The sequence below is a fragment of the Thermochaetoides thermophila genome (assembly GCF_000221225.1).
Source record: "Thermochaetoides thermophila DSM 1495 unplaced genomic scaffold scf7180000011816, whole genome shotgun sequence".
NCBI classification, from domain to species: domain Eukaryota; kingdom Fungi; phylum Ascomycota; class Sordariomycetes; order Sordariales; family Chaetomiaceae; genus Thermochaetoides; species Thermochaetoides thermophila.
In genome coordinates, this window is record NW_006383032.1 from 3,475,504 (window position 1) to 3,492,130 (window position 16,627).

The 16,627-nt window shown below is 54.4% G+C and overlaps 4 protein-coding genes across 4 annotated transcripts in view; 1 reads left to right on the top strand and 3 right to left on the bottom strand.

The window, feature by feature from the left end:
* Positions 1-649, bottom strand: part of CTHT_0030330 (uncharacterized protein) — a gene marked incomplete at both ends in the record, with an annotated part of 1,466 nt that extends 817 nt beyond the window's left edge. The window contains one exon of the mRNA XM_006693422.1: positions 212-649. Coding sequence (XP_006693485.1) covers positions 212-649 — 438 coding nt within the window. The remainder of the gene's footprint in view (positions 1-211) is intronic.
* A 981-nt stretch (positions 650-1,630) lies between these two features.
* CTHT_0030340 (uncharacterized protein) lies at positions 1,631-3,694 on the bottom strand (the record flags this gene model as incomplete). The annotated part of the gene is made up of 1 exon (XM_006693423.1): positions 1,631-3,694. One exon carries the CDS (start codon positions 3,692-3,694, stop codon positions 1,631-1,633), a length of 2,064 nt encoding a protein of 687 aa, XP_006693486.1.
* Positions 3,695-5,549: 1,855 nt separating this feature from the next.
* On the top strand, positions 5,550-8,867 carry CTHT_0030350 (uncharacterized protein; the record flags this gene model as incomplete). Its single annotated transcript, XM_006693424.1, has 1 exon — positions 5,550-8,867. One exon carries the CDS (start codon positions 5,550-5,552, stop codon positions 8,865-8,867), a length of 3,318 nt encoding a protein of 1,105 aa, XP_006693487.1.
* Positions 8,868-10,323: 1,456 nt separating this feature from the next.
* Positions 10,324-13,167, bottom strand: CTHT_0030360 (SET domain-containing protein; the record flags this gene model as incomplete). The annotated part of the gene is made up of 1 exon (XM_006693425.1): positions 10,324-13,167. The coding sequence occupies one exon, from the start codon at positions 13,165-13,167 to the stop codon at positions 10,324-10,326; it is 2,844 nt and encodes a 947-aa protein (XP_006693488.1).
* Positions 13,168-16,627: the final 3,460 nt, after the last annotated feature.

The window sequence follows — 16,627 nt, forward strand, 5'->3', positions numbered from 1 at the left end:
GAGAGAGAGAGAGAGTGTGTGTGTGTGTGTGTGTGTGTGTGTTAGTTTTCAGGGAACCTACGCAAACCCCTCCCCACACCTCGGCACAGCCCCCCATCCCCAAACCCTCACAACCCTCTTCCCCCCCTTCACTTTTAGCTCAACCCCCCCCCTCACAGAGGTATATCAATCCCCCTTCGTCTCCTAGATTCAGTTCTTCAGTTCGACAGACCCCCGTCCCAGGGTCAAACCCACTATCGTGATTCCCCCCAACGACAACCTTCCACTGATGCGGCAGTCCCCTCAACCAGTCCAGTTGGGCGTTAATTTCTTCGGGTGTCCCCTCGTTAGTAAGATCGCCGGCGTGGATGAGGACATCCCCTTCGGGGATACCCCCTTCTTTTAATGTATTGGTATGTGTATCCGAGAGACACACAATCCTGATTTTATCACCCCCATGGTCTGGTTTGGGAGAAGAGACACGGTTGTGCACCACGGAAGGGTAGTAATAATGATAATATCGCACTCCGGCTGGTGTGCCTTGGAGAGGAAGGAGGATGCGATGGTAGAAAAACGAAGTCAGGCCTTGGATGGGGGAGGTGAGGAGGTGGTCGAGAGGGGTTGGGGGGTCCCAAGGGGAGGTGCGGCGGAGCTGGAGGGTGAGAGGCATTTTCTTGTCTTTCTTTTCTTTCTTTCTTCTTTCTTTCTTTCTTTTCTTTATTTAGTATCTGTCGATGTCAGAAATGAAGTTGGAGTTTTGGCCTGTTAGGCTGGATGGAGATAAGTAAGGGATGAGCTTGTCAATCTTGAGCCTATGTAGCTGGATGAGTTCAAGACTGCCTAGGTAGGTAGAGCCAGGTCTTTGCTGAATGAAGATTACCTAGACGATAAAATCGTTGACAGATGCTGCCCAGAAACAAGGGGCTTTTGTTGTCGAGGTCAAGTTGACTAATTCGTTGCCTCAGGTCGGACCCAGGTTGAGGTTGAAGCGGGATCCAATCTTCAGGCTTCACGGGGACCCGGCGGTGGACACCAAGAAGCGGAGCTGCCGCAGCGAGTCAGGGTCTCAACCCAAAGGTTACCGTACCCGAATCTTGAGCCTTAAATTCCTGTCCTTAAAAAGTCCCGTAAGCCCAACCAATTTACCCGAGATCTTTCTCTGGCCCCTGATGTAAATAATCAAGTGCAGTGCTCATTATTATCCATATGTTGAAAGGGATGCTTTGAGAAAAAAAAAAAACTTTGATGAATATTTCAGCTATTTCTGCCATACTTCAATCAAGACTACCCTCTCAGAATTCTCCGTAACAAAGGCTTCAAAGAAACTTATTCCTACCCTATGCCCTACCAATACCTACCAACATGCAAGACCCTCCTGAGAACGCCAATAGAGTGAGAGCGGCAGAACCATACAATATATAACAAAAACAGCCCAACGCCGCCCATGCCAGACAATGTTACGCTACTCATCAATGTAAAACCTCGAGGCAAAGAACATACCGATGAAGCCGTCAGCAGCCACTCACAATCAGTCCTGCTTTATCACTCTGTAACCAGTCAGCCTCAGAGCGCTCAACCACAAAGATAGTTATTGGGATTGGGGGAGGGTTGGGGGGGGGGGGTAAGAGGAGGAGGGGAGGAGGGAGTGAACTTACCCGTATATCCTCCTAACAAACGCATACGCGCCCAAAAACCCGACCGTCCCCGTCAACAGCCCATACACGCAGCACGCTACAGCACTATACGCGAAAAACAACACGCTGCTCACGACTCCCTCAATATTCAGCCTCGCCCAGTAATACCACACCGAGCAGCCAAAAACCCACACCGCGCTCCCGCCACCAACCAAAAAGCTCTGCCACCACCAGTGGTAATTGCCCGCGCAGAGCATGACATATACCACGACCACGCTCACTTCGGCGACAGTGATCAAAAGAATGGCGGTGGCGATGGCCAGGAAGCCAAACATGTAGTAGTACCCGCTCTTGTCCTGCCAGACGGACTGGAAGACGAACAGCAACTCGATGAAGATGACGGCGAATGGGATGGCGCCGGCGAGTAGGGCGGTGCGAATATCCGCTAAGGAGCCGGGGCGGGGGAGGTACCATGGCTGGGAGGGGATCTGGCGGGGGATAGAGGCTGGTTTGGCGGGATGATCCCACGCGCCAGCCTTAAGGTACCCATACCGGGCGCCGAGGTAGACCAGGGGGACTTGGACGCCAAGCCACAGGGCGAGCATGCCGATGAGGGTGGTAAATGGGATGGCTGTGGAGGATGCGCGGGCCCAGACGAAGAGATTAAGCACAAAGACCGCAGCGAATAGTAAGCCTGGGAAGAGCAGTGCCGTGACGGTCATGTTCTTGTGCCAGTCGCGGCCGCCAAAGGTTTTGTAGACGCGCGCGGAGAAGTAGCCCGAGAAGAGGCCTGCAAACACGAACAGCCCCACGGCGAAGCTGATAAATCCGCCGCGGAAGCTCGGGTTGAGGACGCCGATTGCGCTGAGGAGGATCAGGCCGATGGCCATAAAGAGCAGCTGTGTGCCGGAGCCGACGAGGGGCGCGAGAAGGTAGCCGTAGCGCGGGGGACGGAAGACGTCGGTGTGCAGAAGTCGCCAGCCGGTGATGTCGAGGGGGTCCTCGTCGTCCGAGAGATCGGCGTTAGCCTCGTCGGCTTCGACGAGACCTCCTTTCTCGCCAGGCTGTTCGAGGAGTCCAGTGCTTTTGGCCTTTCGAGGCTTGCCGTCCTTCGCCGGCCCCTGACTGATATCAGCACGAACGGTCCGCGCAAAGATAACCAGCACGACGGCAGCCAGCAGGGCGCAGATAAACAGTGAGTTGATGATGGCCATCCAGTGAACCCTCCCCGTATCTTCCTGGTTAACAAAGTACAAATCCCAGCGATTGCGCCACTCGATATTGTTCTCCTCCCTGAAGAACACCGAGTAAGTATACGGAATAGTATACTTCCGATCATCGTCCTCACTAATGTCCGTCAGCTCAAACTTGCGGGTGATCAGATTCAGATCCTCGGGACACCCCTTTTCATCCCTCTTCTCGTCCTTAGCGATGCTCTTGGGGTACACCTCAAACCCGACAATCACCATCTCCCCGCGGTCGCCCGCCTTGCCGGGGGCCTTGCGATACCTGATCACAATGGAGTGGTGCGTGTGCAGGAAGTAACGCGCGCCCTTGTCGCCCCACGGGCCGGGCTCGACATAGCCCAGCTTGAACCCGGCAGCATAGTACTTCCTCGTCTTGTCGGCCGTGACAAAACTGGTTGCCCCGGGCAGATTATCCACAATCCACTCGACCGCATACCCCTCGCGCACCATATCCCTAGCGCGGCGCAGATCACGCGCAGAGACCTCCCTGCGACAAAGCAGTGTGCAGGGCGTGTCGCGCTGCATGTGGAGCTCCATGTCCGAGACGGTGATGCGGTCGCCGCGGAGCACCTCGCCCAGGTTAAGTGGAATATTTTGGCCAGAGAAAAGGCCGTCGCCGACCGCACGGCGGGTTCCGGTCGGCGGGCAGACGAAGGGCAAGTCGCGGTAGGCGAACTGGAGCTGCGTGCGGTCCGAGAAGACTTTGTTGACGAGGAGTGGGATCGGAGCGCCCGGGGCGTAGCTGCGGATCGACCAGCCGGGGATGTAAAAGGCCTGCGCCTGGAAGGAGAGGCTTAGGAAGCCTAGGAGGCCTAGCAGAAGAGTGAGCCACATATTGTCGGTATATCTGTTTTGGTGTGCTAAGAATCGGCGAGCTCGATCATCAGGCCGTGGGCCTTAGAGTCTACGTCGCAGCGCGTGAGCTGATAGCAAAGCTGGTGCTAAGCATATATGAAGTTCAGACTTCAGGAAGTTGTATATTCGATATTCGGCCTGTGGCAAGTAAGTGATTCTCCAAAAGTGAGAGTCCTCTCAGGCCTAATCTTAGTCCTGCCTTTCTTTATTTTCTTTCCGTCGACTTCGTCCCGGAATCCGAGATTAAACGAGCGAAAGTGGCGCGAGTGCCAGGGCCAGTGCCGGACTGCCAGTTTCCAAACGAAGCTTCTCAATCTCAACTAGAAAAGCAGATCTGGCAGCAGCTGCCGATTTAAGTCTCGTGACCGCAGAGTTTCTCAAAGTGCAACCACCGTGTCAACAAGGCAACTGATAACACGAACCATCTGGCGGTTCCCATCTGCATCGGTGGTGATGGAACTTTGTGGAACGGGAGCTCCGTTCCTGGCTGGGGATTTTATTTAGCCGTCAAAAAGTGGGGGTCCCCTTAACGGCACCAACTTCACCACCGTGATGACGCGTGACGACGAGCGAGCCGCATAGCGGCAGCGATATGATATGGCAGTCAATAAAGCGTTAAAGAAGACGGAAATGTAAATTCATGTAACACATCAACTCTGTTTTCAGTCTCCAAAAGCTTGAAAGAGGCCTTCGCTTCAACTTAGCTTTTGGCTTGCTCCCCTGCTGGTGTCGCACCACTTACATGCATCTATCACATGTAACACCCCGATAGTTGCACGTCACATCTCGCTCACGGGTTGGCCGCGTCATCCAAGAGATGGGAATTCGAATGATCTGTCCATGAAGTATTTTCGACTTTTTTTTCTTTTTTTTTTGGTTCTAACTATCTCTTTCTCCGTGGAGCCTTGCAAGAATGCACAACTACGAACAATAATGATAGCAACGTCTGGGATGTCTGGAAGGGAAAGAGGAGAAAAGTGTTTGGAGGTTTTACACTTATGGAAGAATGCAAGCTGGTGACCGTTCATATTGAATCTCTGTGAAAAGAGGGTCTGGAAAATGCATTGCTTGCTCCATCACTGGAATAATCATTTTGGTCAGATCTGAAATACAGAGGCTGAGTCTATTCTACTCGGATGATTGTGGCATTACAACCCGTAGTAAACTATACTGTCAAGGAGGCACGTGTGAGATAGGAGTTGAGAAAGTTGGGAAAGATGGTTCCTGGTCTCCGTAGATTATCACGGGGCAGTGAGAGGAAGGAGCCTGCAGAGTACTTGATTAGTTCGATGCCAAGTAGAATTGCAATGAAGACGGTACTCAGGGTTAGGATGGACTTCGGGATCGGTCTTCCCAGATACATCCTCCGAGCCATTGCTCCTTGCCAGTTTCTCAGAACATGTCCTCATCACGACAGGAGGGCTATGTCATATCGAACCCTTGAGCATATCGCCCATCAAAACATTCATAGATGCATTACAATTTATCCATGTAGCCCTCCGGTTCACTTGTCGTCTCTAACGTTGTATGGATGAGTTATCATGTACATGAAAGCCGGTTACTTCAGACTAGCAATGACATGTAAGATCCTCTGATCGATCGACAGACAAAAGACGACATGGCTCCATCCGCCGGCGACATCCGTACTCGAAGCCACAGTCATGGTCACACTGAACAGCCGTCCGTCACCAGGCCTTCATCTTCAATCTATCCCCCATCTCCAGCCCGCAAGTCCCTCCCACGTTCCTCCAAGCAAAGGACATCGTCTCACAGTAACAAACCGCGGTCTTCATCACATTATGACGCTGGCCCCGGGAAGAAGCCCCAGCTCACAATGCTTTCATTCCGCTCCGCTTCAAACCCTAGCACCGGATTGCATAACCCACCACCGCTCAACCGTCGCGCTATCTCCAAATCTTGGACGTCCATAGCGGGCTTCTTCAACAAGCTGCGTCCGAGTCAAAGGCCTGAGAGGGGAGGAACTCTTCGATCGTTTCCTCCCTCAAGCGACTCGCATCGCTTAGAGGATCCTGACAGGTTGCCCGTTGTTGAAGATGCTAGGTATAAGCAAAGGGAAGAAGAGACAAAGTGTCGGATAGCTAGTGCTGAAGTGAAAACTGATGATGAGAAAAGGAAGAAGAACATATCACGGACGCTAGACCAGCAGCCTTCTGGGACCAGCCGGGATGAAGCTCCCCCTGCGAAATCGGACAATGTGACCACCTCCAGAATGGGCTCTCAAGAGTCTAGAAGCCGAAGAAGCAGCGTCCGGCGGTCGAGCATCCAGCGAAAGCCCGTCAACGCTCGCTGGCCAGATGCGATATGTGTCCCAAACAGGTCAGGTAGAGTTACCGATGGCTCTCTGGGCCCCCGTCCTTGGCAACCTAAAAGCCCAAGCCACGAACATCAAGGCGTGCGAACTCGACGTACAGTATCGCAAACTCCGGATGTTAGCATCTCCTCGCCGATGTCACCATCAGATGCTCCAGCGACCGAACCTTCATCCATAGCCTCAGCTCCGGCTGCACCAACCTCCCCAGTCTCCGACCTCTCGTCCCCTTCAGCGCGAGCCTATCTCGAAGCCAAACGCCAGGCCCGCAGACAGCGGCGAAGTCTCAGGGAGAGCGGCGACTTCCTCGGCGTGACGGGAGTCAATCCAGAAACAGGAGAGCCCGACATCATCACTCCGCCGACAAGCTCGTCCTCTGTAATCACCACTTCGTCGCTATCCTCATCAGACTCCGAGACAGCTGTAGGCACCAGCAAAAAGGAGAAGCCGGTAAGAACTTTAGCGGAGATGGGCATGGCCGCATTAGGCCTGAAGCCCAAAAGCAGGGAAACCCGCTCAGCTGAAAAAGAAGAGCGCCGCTGGCGTCGCGAGCAAGCACGCATCTTACGAGCCGAAAAACGCAAAGAGGCCATGCGCGAAGTTCTCCAGGAGCAAGGCATCAAGTGGCGTCGTGTCAAGGGGGAATGGTCATCCATTCCCGCAGGCGGCACCTCAACACTAACACCCATCCCGGGGTCTTTACCTGAATCAAGACGTCCCAGCGGTGGACAGCAACACTCCCGTCGTCAGAGCGCCGCTACAAGACCCACGGAAACTTCTTTTTTAGGCTTGGCGGCGGTGGCGAGGGTGGTCGAGCGCCGCGGTCGTCACCGCCGCCGCCGCCGTTACTTCAGCGAGCAAGAGACGCAGATGACGACGTTTATTCAGTATCAGCAGCGAGAGGGGTTGTCGCCGACGACGACCGAACAAGAAGTCTGGGAAGAGGAAGAGGAGAGGGTGAGCAGGCGGCTCAGCTTGAGAGTACTGTCGCCTCTACATTGTGTGTGGCCCAGCCTAAGACAGAGGGACATTCAACGGGCGCAGATGATGCAGCGTCAGGACAGCAAGGGGGGAGAAATAGAACACCAATGGATGGCAGGGAATATGAGGGATTGGAGCCTCATGCCAGAGGGGAACAGCTTGGCTTCGGTTCAGGCGTGTCAGTGGGCGGAGAATATGCTGGAAGATTTGGAGAGGTTGGAGAGGCTGAGCCAGTCAAACGACACCGACACCATCATCAGAACATCCTCACCAACGATAGAGAATCTTGGGGACGACCCGGACAGGATAGACCCAGACCCAGACCCAGACCCATTTGCCTGCACACCCACCATCATCACTACTGGCTTCGAACAACCCAACTCCCCTCCTCCTCCTCCTCCTCCTCCTCCCCATTATCCAGCCGAAGACTCCCCTCCCTTCGACGGGAGTCGAGACGGATCCTTGCCGAGCAGCAGCTCTGCCCTGACTCCAACGAAGGTAAAGACCCGCGCTGTGTCCATGCCAGCCGACGTAATGCTATCTCCGCAGGACCGGGGAGAGAATTATTCACACCTGTCCTGGACAGGGGTATACACCAGAGCCTGTTCGGACTCACGGCCGGGTTTCCTTCAAGACAAGAAACGGAGCGTCTCGCGGAGGCTTGTTACCCAGGATTTGGAGAGGATGTTGAAGGAGTTGGAAGTGATGCAGGTAAAGGAGAGGGCGGGGGAGAAGGAGGAGAGTATGATTGTGCATGGAGGTGGGAGTCGAGTGTGCACCCCGATCTTAGGAGTAGGACAAGAGGGGAAAGGCACACGACAAAGCGGTGGTATGTTGTTGAGGGCGATACCGTGGAGGAAAAGGGGAAAGGGGCAGGATGGGAGGAGGCAGGAAGAGAAGAAGAAGAAGGAGAAAGGGAAGGTCGAAAAGAAAAAGGCAAAGAAGAGGAAAGCAGACAAAGAAAAGCAGGCTCACCAAACAAAGTCACGACCAGCAGAGAAACTCAAGCCTCAAGCTCCAGAACAACCCAAGGAATGGGTTATGCAAAAGACAACCATGCGCCAGCAACCCCCGCCCATCTCACGCACAGCTATTTCCCTGCCATTCAAGGCCCCAAAGGGCACGTCACCCACATCCATATCTACCTCCCCTCCTCGCCACACGTTCTCTGCCATGGCGGTACCGTCTGTGGCAGCACAAGTCGATCGGGGGCTGGCTCGAGACGCCGCGCGCGCAGCGTTTGCGCAGAAGCCGGGCTTGACGCAGGGAGCGGGACAGGAGACACAAGTGAAGGCAGCAGCAGCCAAAACGAAGGAGGAGGAGAAGGCCAAGGAGAAAGACAAGTTTAAGGCGAAAGAAGCTCCGAAAAAGGAGGAGGGGAAACAAAAGGGGGACAACGGTGAGAGAAAGAAAAATGAGGGAGAGAAAGTAAAAGGGGGCAAAACACTAAACGAAAAGGGAAACAAGGAGCAAGATGGTGACAAAGGCAGAGAAGAAGAACAAGAACAAGGAGAAGGAGAAGAACAAGAAGAAGAACAAGAAGACAAACCCAAAGACAAGGAACCCAAAAACCAGAATCAAGCGCAACAGAAACAACAGCAGCATAAACCAAAAGGAAAAGGCAAACTCCACCCCAAACAATCGTTTTCCAACCCCCCTCCCGAACCAACTGCAGACCCCCCTGCGACCTTAACCCAAATCTTCGTCCACTTCACCTATTCCACACTCCTCTTCCTAGGCCACCTCACTCTACAAACCTACTCCCTCCTCCAACCCGTCTTCGACCCCCATTCCGACCTACGCAAACGCCTCGACTCCGGACAGGGACACCTCACCTGGTAGGACTAGTGGCGGCTTGTCGGGGCGGGTATGTTCATATTCCTGGCGATGGCAGCAACGATTTGGGGTATGAGAGGCGTGGTCTGGTTCTGGAGGGGGGTTGGGCGGGTTGTGGGGGGGATGAGGGAGGTTATGGGGTTGGATTTTGGGGATTGAAATGATCATGAGAATTAGGAAGGTTGAAAGAGGGGGTTGAGGGGGGTGGGTAGACAGGCAAGGGTTGATAGGGTTAGTGGGAAGGATTGTTTGGTTATTGAGGATGGAAGTCTTGTGCAGATATAGTGTTATAGACGGAAGAAAACAGTCAACCTATCCGAAGGCGAGGTTGAAAAAGGATGATGGATTGTGTTTGACCCCTTGTTTGTATATCCTCACTTAAAGTTGCTTCGTTAGGAGGGAGCGTCTCGCAAGGAGGAACAACAATGACAAAAAAAAACGCGAGCAAAGCACTACTCATATTATTTATGTCTTTGAATCATCGCATTCCATTCATCAAACCTACGATATAAATCCCTAAACCGTTAGCAGCATCTCAAAACCCTTGTCACTTTTTGGCCCATCACCTTGTTTTCTCTTCAGAAGATGCTCAGCAAAGTGTCACTCTCGAAATCCCCATAATTTTTCTTTCATTGCATTGCGTTACGGCAGACGCGTTGCCGCGAGTCAAAACAAGTAGAGAAAGCGACGAATCAAAGGAAAAAAAAACCCTATACCCCTTAAAAAGTTTAACTCTCCTTTCCCTTTCTTCCCTACCGAAAGCAAAGAAATAAAGAGGAGAGAAAAAAAACGCCATCACCAACCAGCCCAACCCACAAACCAACCAACCAACCCACCAGCCCAGCTCCCTTCCTAAGCCTGCCTACCCGTCATTCACCTTACCTAACCCAATCCATCGGTTCGATTCGGTTTCATCAACCCAGCGCATCCATCCATCCATTCATCTGACCATTTCATCAAACCGATTCAACCATTTCAGATCAACCCTACCATTCTCAAGAAGAAAACCCGGCGCTTCATCAAACCAGTTTCCCAAAGGGGGAATACGACGCAAGGAGAAAAAAAAATAAAAGGGTAGTAAGTAGGTAAAGTGTAGTATCACACACGATATAACCACCACACAGGGCATCAAGAAAAATTCCATCCCGAATTCCGAGCCTAGAGCCTACAAAAGCCGCCGTACAGAGAAAACAAGACATCTGGCAGACCAAGCCAAGCAAAGCCAAGCCCATCATCCGCAGCCTCCCCTCCTTTTTAATTGTGTTCAGAGCAGGAGTAGAGAGAAAAATGAGAGCAAGGGAAGACGAAAGGGCCATCAAAATAAAAGCAAATAATAAAAGGGTTCCCAATATCCTCCATAACGACCTTCGCTGAATCAAGAAGACATAAACCGACAAACCGCTACCGGCGATGCCGAAACCTGCTAGTCGTTTAGCATCGGCGTATAGCTACCTAGGTAGTATTACACAGGCCCGGATGCCGCGCTCAGGCTGTTGGCATCGGCTGCCGCTGACACCGCAGTCGGGGTTGACGCGGAAGCAACCTTCTCGGCTGTCGGAGAGCCGCCAGCATCAACGCTCGTGGCTGACTTGGGCTCCTCTGGGTTTGTCGGAGGCTTCACTGCATTAGTGCCGAGGGACGGCCGGGCCTTGATCCTGCTCTTATAATCGCTGAGGCTGAGCTTCTTCTTGACCGGACTAGGCGTCGCGGTGACGCCATTGACCGCCGGCGGAGGGAACGCGTTTGCGTAGCCACCAGCGGCGATTGTCGAGAAGGGCGACGGTGGGACTGTGGGGCCGCCGAATACTGGGGCGGGAGTGGATGCGACCGCGGAAGTGGGGCTGTCGAAGGCCGGCACCGGAGGGGGCATCTGGACACGAAGTTCGGTGCCCTTGGTCTTAAGCGGATTCGGCGTTGCCACAACACTCAGTGCCAAGGCCGAAGTATCGATCATTACGACGTCCTTTGCACTCGCAACCTGAGCAGCAGCTGTTGTTGTCCCTTTGTCGGATGTCTTCACTGCTGTTGGCGATGCTGTAAGTGATTCCTGGTCTGCGTTGCTCTCTGCAGATACCGAGGGCGTCTGTTCCGATGCACGACGTTTAATCCGGATCTCCTCCTCCACGCGAAGATGGTGCCAGTTTTCCAGCATCCTCTTCCTCAAGCTCACGCAAGAAGCTACCCTGCGCTTCATCGGAACCGCATCGGATATCGTTGGCGGATCTTCTGGATCTGTCTGCACTGCCACATCGCAGTACTTGGGCGGCTGTGGCGCGCTTGTAGCACGGCGAGCTTGAGCAGGGGCAGCAGAGCCAGCTTTCGACCGCGTACTCTTCGCACCATCAGGATTTGGGCGCACGGGCGAACCAGCCTTGCTCCTCGACGTCCCCGCCGCAGCATCAACATAGCCGAGATGGGGTGTATGTGATGTGGAGCTGGTCTTGGACGCCTTCGCGGCATTATGCCCATCCGATGCACGCTTCCTCTTCCGCTGCGACTGCTGCTGTTGTTGCTGCTCCATCCGGCGAAACGTGTCTTCTACCATGGCGACCTTCCGCTTATCCCGGTCTGTCGGCTCCGTCAATATCCCGAGGGTATCGAATGAGCCGTGGCGCGCCGTCGGAGTCAGGTCACGGCTCGGCGGCTTGCTCCGTGAGGAACTAGACACGGACCGGTGATCGAGCTCAGTCCCATCCTCGAGTCGGCCCTCGCTAGGAGCTCGGCTGTTGGTGGCATGTCCTATGCTGGTCGGTGAATGAGCATTGGACGCCTTGGTCTTGCGCTGCTTCTTTGTCGTTTTGAGAGTAGGCCCTGGGTTTGACCGAGGCTTGATCTTGGCCAAGTGGTTTCGGTGAAAACGAGCAAACGCGCACTCCGGGCCCAGGTTGCACGCGCAGCCTCCGTATTCGGTGAGCACGCGATATACCCAGGCTGCGAGTGTTTGGTACTCCTCGTCGTCGACCGTTTCGGTATGCGCGCCATCATCGTCATCCTCGAGACCGAGTACACGCATGATGCGGGCCTTCCTGTCATTGGGGAGTCGGAAGTCCCAAGGAATCGTGATCTGCTCTTTGGCAGCGATCTTGCGGTCGCTCACAAGCCAGAAGTGATACTCGCTGCCGGTTGATAGATACGTCTCAAGGATGGCATTCGGCTTGCAGCTGCGCCTAACATATCTTGCTTCCGAGCCTTCCTTCCTTGTGTCGATATAGAGAGGTAGCAGCGGGTGGAACAGAACAAAGGGAAGAGGGGATGTCAGCTCGTCCCACTTGCTTGAAGGTTCTGCGCAGTAAGCAGCCTGGAATCCAATTTGGCCATTGACTTCCACAAGCGGGACGTCTTTGTCAATGGGTCTGGGCGCAATCAGGCACTGCCACTGGACGACCTTGTCGGGCGAGATAGTCTTCTTGACACGCTCTACAACAGGCTTGACGGCAATCAAGTCGATGTTTAAAGGAATGTCCTGGAACACGTCGCTGTACGAGCAACCAGTTTCCTTTTGCAACTTGAGCGGATCGCGAAGCCATGCCGACATGGTATTGGACACCTGCAAGTGGGTGAAGCTGTTGGAGAAGACGAGCTGGGCATCCGACTCTGTATAGAGGGCTGTAAAAGTGGGGGAATAGGCATGGAGCTCGAAATCATCGGGCAGGTCAGGAGGGGTCGTTACTGGGCTCAGAGGATGACCGTGAGTAGCAGCAGCCTTTGCGTTGCCATACGAAGGATTGCGCTTCGCGGTTGTGGAGCTGACCGAATGACTCGGCCTGTGAGAGCTTTTGGCCTTCTTCGCGGGTGGGGGATTATCGTGAGAGCCGGTATGCTTGGAGATGTCAGCGCCGTGAGAGTGATGAGCACCGCCATTTATTTGAAGCTCCGACGGCTTGGGCCGCTTTTTATTGCTGCTCTTGGACGGCGGACGCTTGGCTTTCTTGTCGGCGGCGGCCTCCTCGAGGAGAGCGCCGGCGAGACGAGCACTTTGGCGTTCAATCGCTTGCTGGCGGTCAATCGGCCTCGGCTCGCAGTCTACGCAGGAGTGCGCGAAGTCTGCCCGAAGAGCATCGTCGATGTTGTCGGGGTAGTAACACTCGATGTGCTGCCATGTTTCGCACGTCTCGCAGTATATTGTGTTTCCATCATCGTCAGTGAAGTTGCAAATACACTTGATGGTGTACGGTTCCTCTTCTACCGCCAGCTCCTGCTTTCGAGCGGTATCTCGGGCAGCGACGACGCTCGGAAGTAAAGAGGCAGCAGCAGACTGACTAGGGGGCGCGATCGGCGTCGACAGCGGGGGCAACTTTTCTGTCATAATCTTGAAGGGAGCCTTGCGACGGCCGGGTGGCGGCAAAACGGTGCAGACGATTTATCTGTCCGGTCTGAGATTGGGCATACTGGCCGCGCAATCTGACGCGAGAAGGGGGAGGAAGGAAGTCGAGCTGCGTGCGATTCCAGGACCAGCGATGACGGCGAGAGCGTCATCCGGCGGCTGTCGTCCAGGACGCGCTGTTTGCGACGCTACACGCAGTCGAGGTCGAGGGCACGGGCGGCTCGATTGCTTCAATGCTCAATTCGCTCGGCTCTGTTCGGCTTAGTCGGCTCGGTCGGAAGGCGGATGAGAAGGACACGTCGACTCGAAAACGGCGGCGAGATGAGTCGCGATAAAGAGGGGATCTAAGCTTGCGAGGTTGGTTAACCCTAAATCACAAAACCACAAGAGACGGCGGGAGGTTTGGTCGAGATGCAGCCCGGTCGAGTTGGTCGAGTCGCACGTGCAAAGGAAAGATTTGCACGCGGACGCGGGACTCTGCTAGGCCGAGTGATCTCGAGAGGGAACTGTGGCGACGGTGACGTGGTCACAGCAGGGCAGGGCGAGACGGGACAGACAATGCGAGAGGGAAGATGACATGAAGAGGCGAAGAGAGAGAGGAGGAGACGAACCCTCGACGACAAAGAAAGATTGAGGTACGGAATCGATCAGGCGCGGGCGCAGTAGTGGGCGGGCGCGAGGACGGCGAAACTCAACTTGGATTTTGGGGGAGGTCGACGAGAAGATTGGGGGACGCGAAGGGTGTGAAAACGAAAAATGGGAAAAAAAATGGAGGATTGGTGAGGGAAAGGAAAGAGTTTGAAGGAGGAGAGGGTCAGAGTGGAAAGTACGGAAGAGAGGGGGGCCCACAACACGGGCTGGCAGCGAGAGAGCGAGAGAAACTGGAAGAGCGAAGACCTGAGAAACGCAGCGGGCGGCGGGCAGTGGGCAGGGCAGTTTGGGAGAGAACTGGAACAGCGGGTGCCGCCGTGCGCGCAACGCAGTGCTGCGTTCATCAGTCCCCAGGCCCCAGAACGGGCTGCTGCGGGCTGCGACTCTCAATGGGAGAGAGGGGACCAGGAGAGGGGGGGGGGGCCCTTCTGTTGTGGTCAAGGGCGCTGCTGCGACCGGGATTGTTGCCCACAGAAAGGGACGGAGAGGGAATGTGCGGGCACGGGCCAATCAAGACACGGCTTTGCCTTGCAGAGCCCTGCTACTGTGCGATTGGACTGGCCCGAGGGAACTGAGATTGGAAGTTAGGGGTTGCTGTGCCTTCTTTTCCCCAGCAAAGTTGGGGAAATTTCGCAAGAAGCGCAACGCATCGACTTGACTGCCGTCTTCTTGCTCATTTGTGCGTGCAGTGCTAACGGAATCGCGAAGGAAATGAAAGCAAGGGACGGTATCGCAATGAGGTGATGAGTCGAGGTCGATGAGAGAGCTCCAAGCGCACTGGACGTAGACAGCGCAGCGCGCACCGCAGGTCGCCCGAGCACGCTCGTTTCGACGATTTCGTTGGGCGTGAGAAATTGAACAAACGAATCCAACCCCGAACAGAATTCTCCACTGTGCGCGCACTGCCCTGACTTGCTGGGCTGTGGACTGTGGGCACGAGCCGGCTGCTGTGCTGCCTGATGCCTGAAGCTCCAGGCATCAATTCGAGCGCTGTTGAAGCGCCGAGCGCGAAGCTAGGGGCCGGGAACTGTGGTGGGCCCAGCAGAAGCTTGCTGCGTGCTTGATTGGCTAAGGCGCCGGTCAGTGCTGATAAGAAGATACCTCGACTCGGCCAAAAAAACCAACGCAGGGCCTAGCCCAACAAACGAGGGGAGTGTGCCGGGGGGGGAGGGGAAAACAATTTTGCAATCTGTCAGCAGCGACCTGCGCCTGTCGTGCATGAATCATCAAAGTCGGTGTCGTCGGTGATGATGGGAAGAGGGACAAACCAGTTGAGGGAAGGGTAAGTATGTGTGAGGTTGATGTTCATGGAGATGATCACCGAGTGAGATCGACCCCTGGGTGAACGAAGAGTCCTGGATGCAGCTGGCGACTGGCCGACCACGAGAGCGAAATAGGGGCAAAACGAGCCATTTGGATGGATGAGATAAAAGTTCAGAAGGACTGGTATTGTTTGAGCCTGCCAAATAAGCCGAGACAGGTATGAAAGAAAGCAGAAAGCTGGAAAAATCAAATCTGGCGGCAGACGACAGAGGGTTTGATTACGAAGGGAGCCGGCTGAGGAGGAGGTTCCCCCGGCAAGCCTACTGCACTCCCTGGCAGCCAGTGCAGCCCGCCCTGCGGTTGGTGTGGTACGTACACAGTGCTAATAACAGCCATAGTTCAAGCCAGTCTGCGACCGTTGTGGTGTTGTCATCCGTTTGGGACAGCGGACAAACCTTCTTCGAAAGTCTTGACCTTTCAATTCGAATACAACATCGTCATTGTCAGAGCAGATGCTCATTCAAGGAACCTTTTGCCCAAGTCATTGTCACCAACTGCTCACGGGCAATTTCTTCCCGGATTTCCATGAGCTCAACATTGGTCAAGAACCTTTTCGAGGGTCCACATCGAAACGCAAGCTGGTCTCCGGGACGGAAGACGGCTGCGTTGAAACAAGGCCGTTGTTGCAGCTTGCAGTTTTGCCATCGAGACTGGGCCAATGCCACGTTTGTGTGACTGATGAGTAGATGATGGATCGCAAATAAACTTAGCATCCGATGCTTGCTTTGTCTCCACTGGAGAATTGATACGACGCGAACTCACTGTCTCAAAGCTCAATGTGCAAATGTCACGACCGTTTTCAGTTTTCCGGCTGCCAACAGTTTGGGATCTTGTGGGAAAGCATGCGCGGATCTTCCTGCCTGGTGCGACACTACGTTCCTCCTCGCCTTTATCATGGTATCACCGAGGAGCGAATGCCACCTAAGCGCTTTCTATGTAGGGTGCTATCTCTGTAGTGTATGTTATATGTAGATAAACAATGCAGATCAAAGGCTGTCCAATGGATATCAATCGATACATAGCAAGATTCCCGATCGCGATTCATGTTGGCTTCGAGCTTCGAGCTCTTGGAGCCGACTTGAAGGGCCATATGGAGATCCCGTCATCGTCCATCGGCGGTTGAACGTGGGGCTGTCCAGTCCTCCTCAGCTATTTCTCTGATTGGTGCATCATAAACGCTAGACCCGACGTCTGCTCACATGATTCGCTGACCGGAGCCAAGAGTCACACCTGATTTTCTGGGCAGAGCAGGGAAACAAGGGGTTCCGGTGTTGAAATGTGCGGCCTCTTGTTGTTCTGGTCATCGGGGCCCATCCATGACGCACTGTCGCATGCAACTGGAGGGTCCCCATCCAGGTGTGTCTGTCCATGTGGCCGGCCAACCAGTCGCAGCGCCTCTCGAACGAACGAACAAACGCAGGCTCACAGCCAACCCAACGCCACTGCCGTCCTGGGACAATGGATCCGT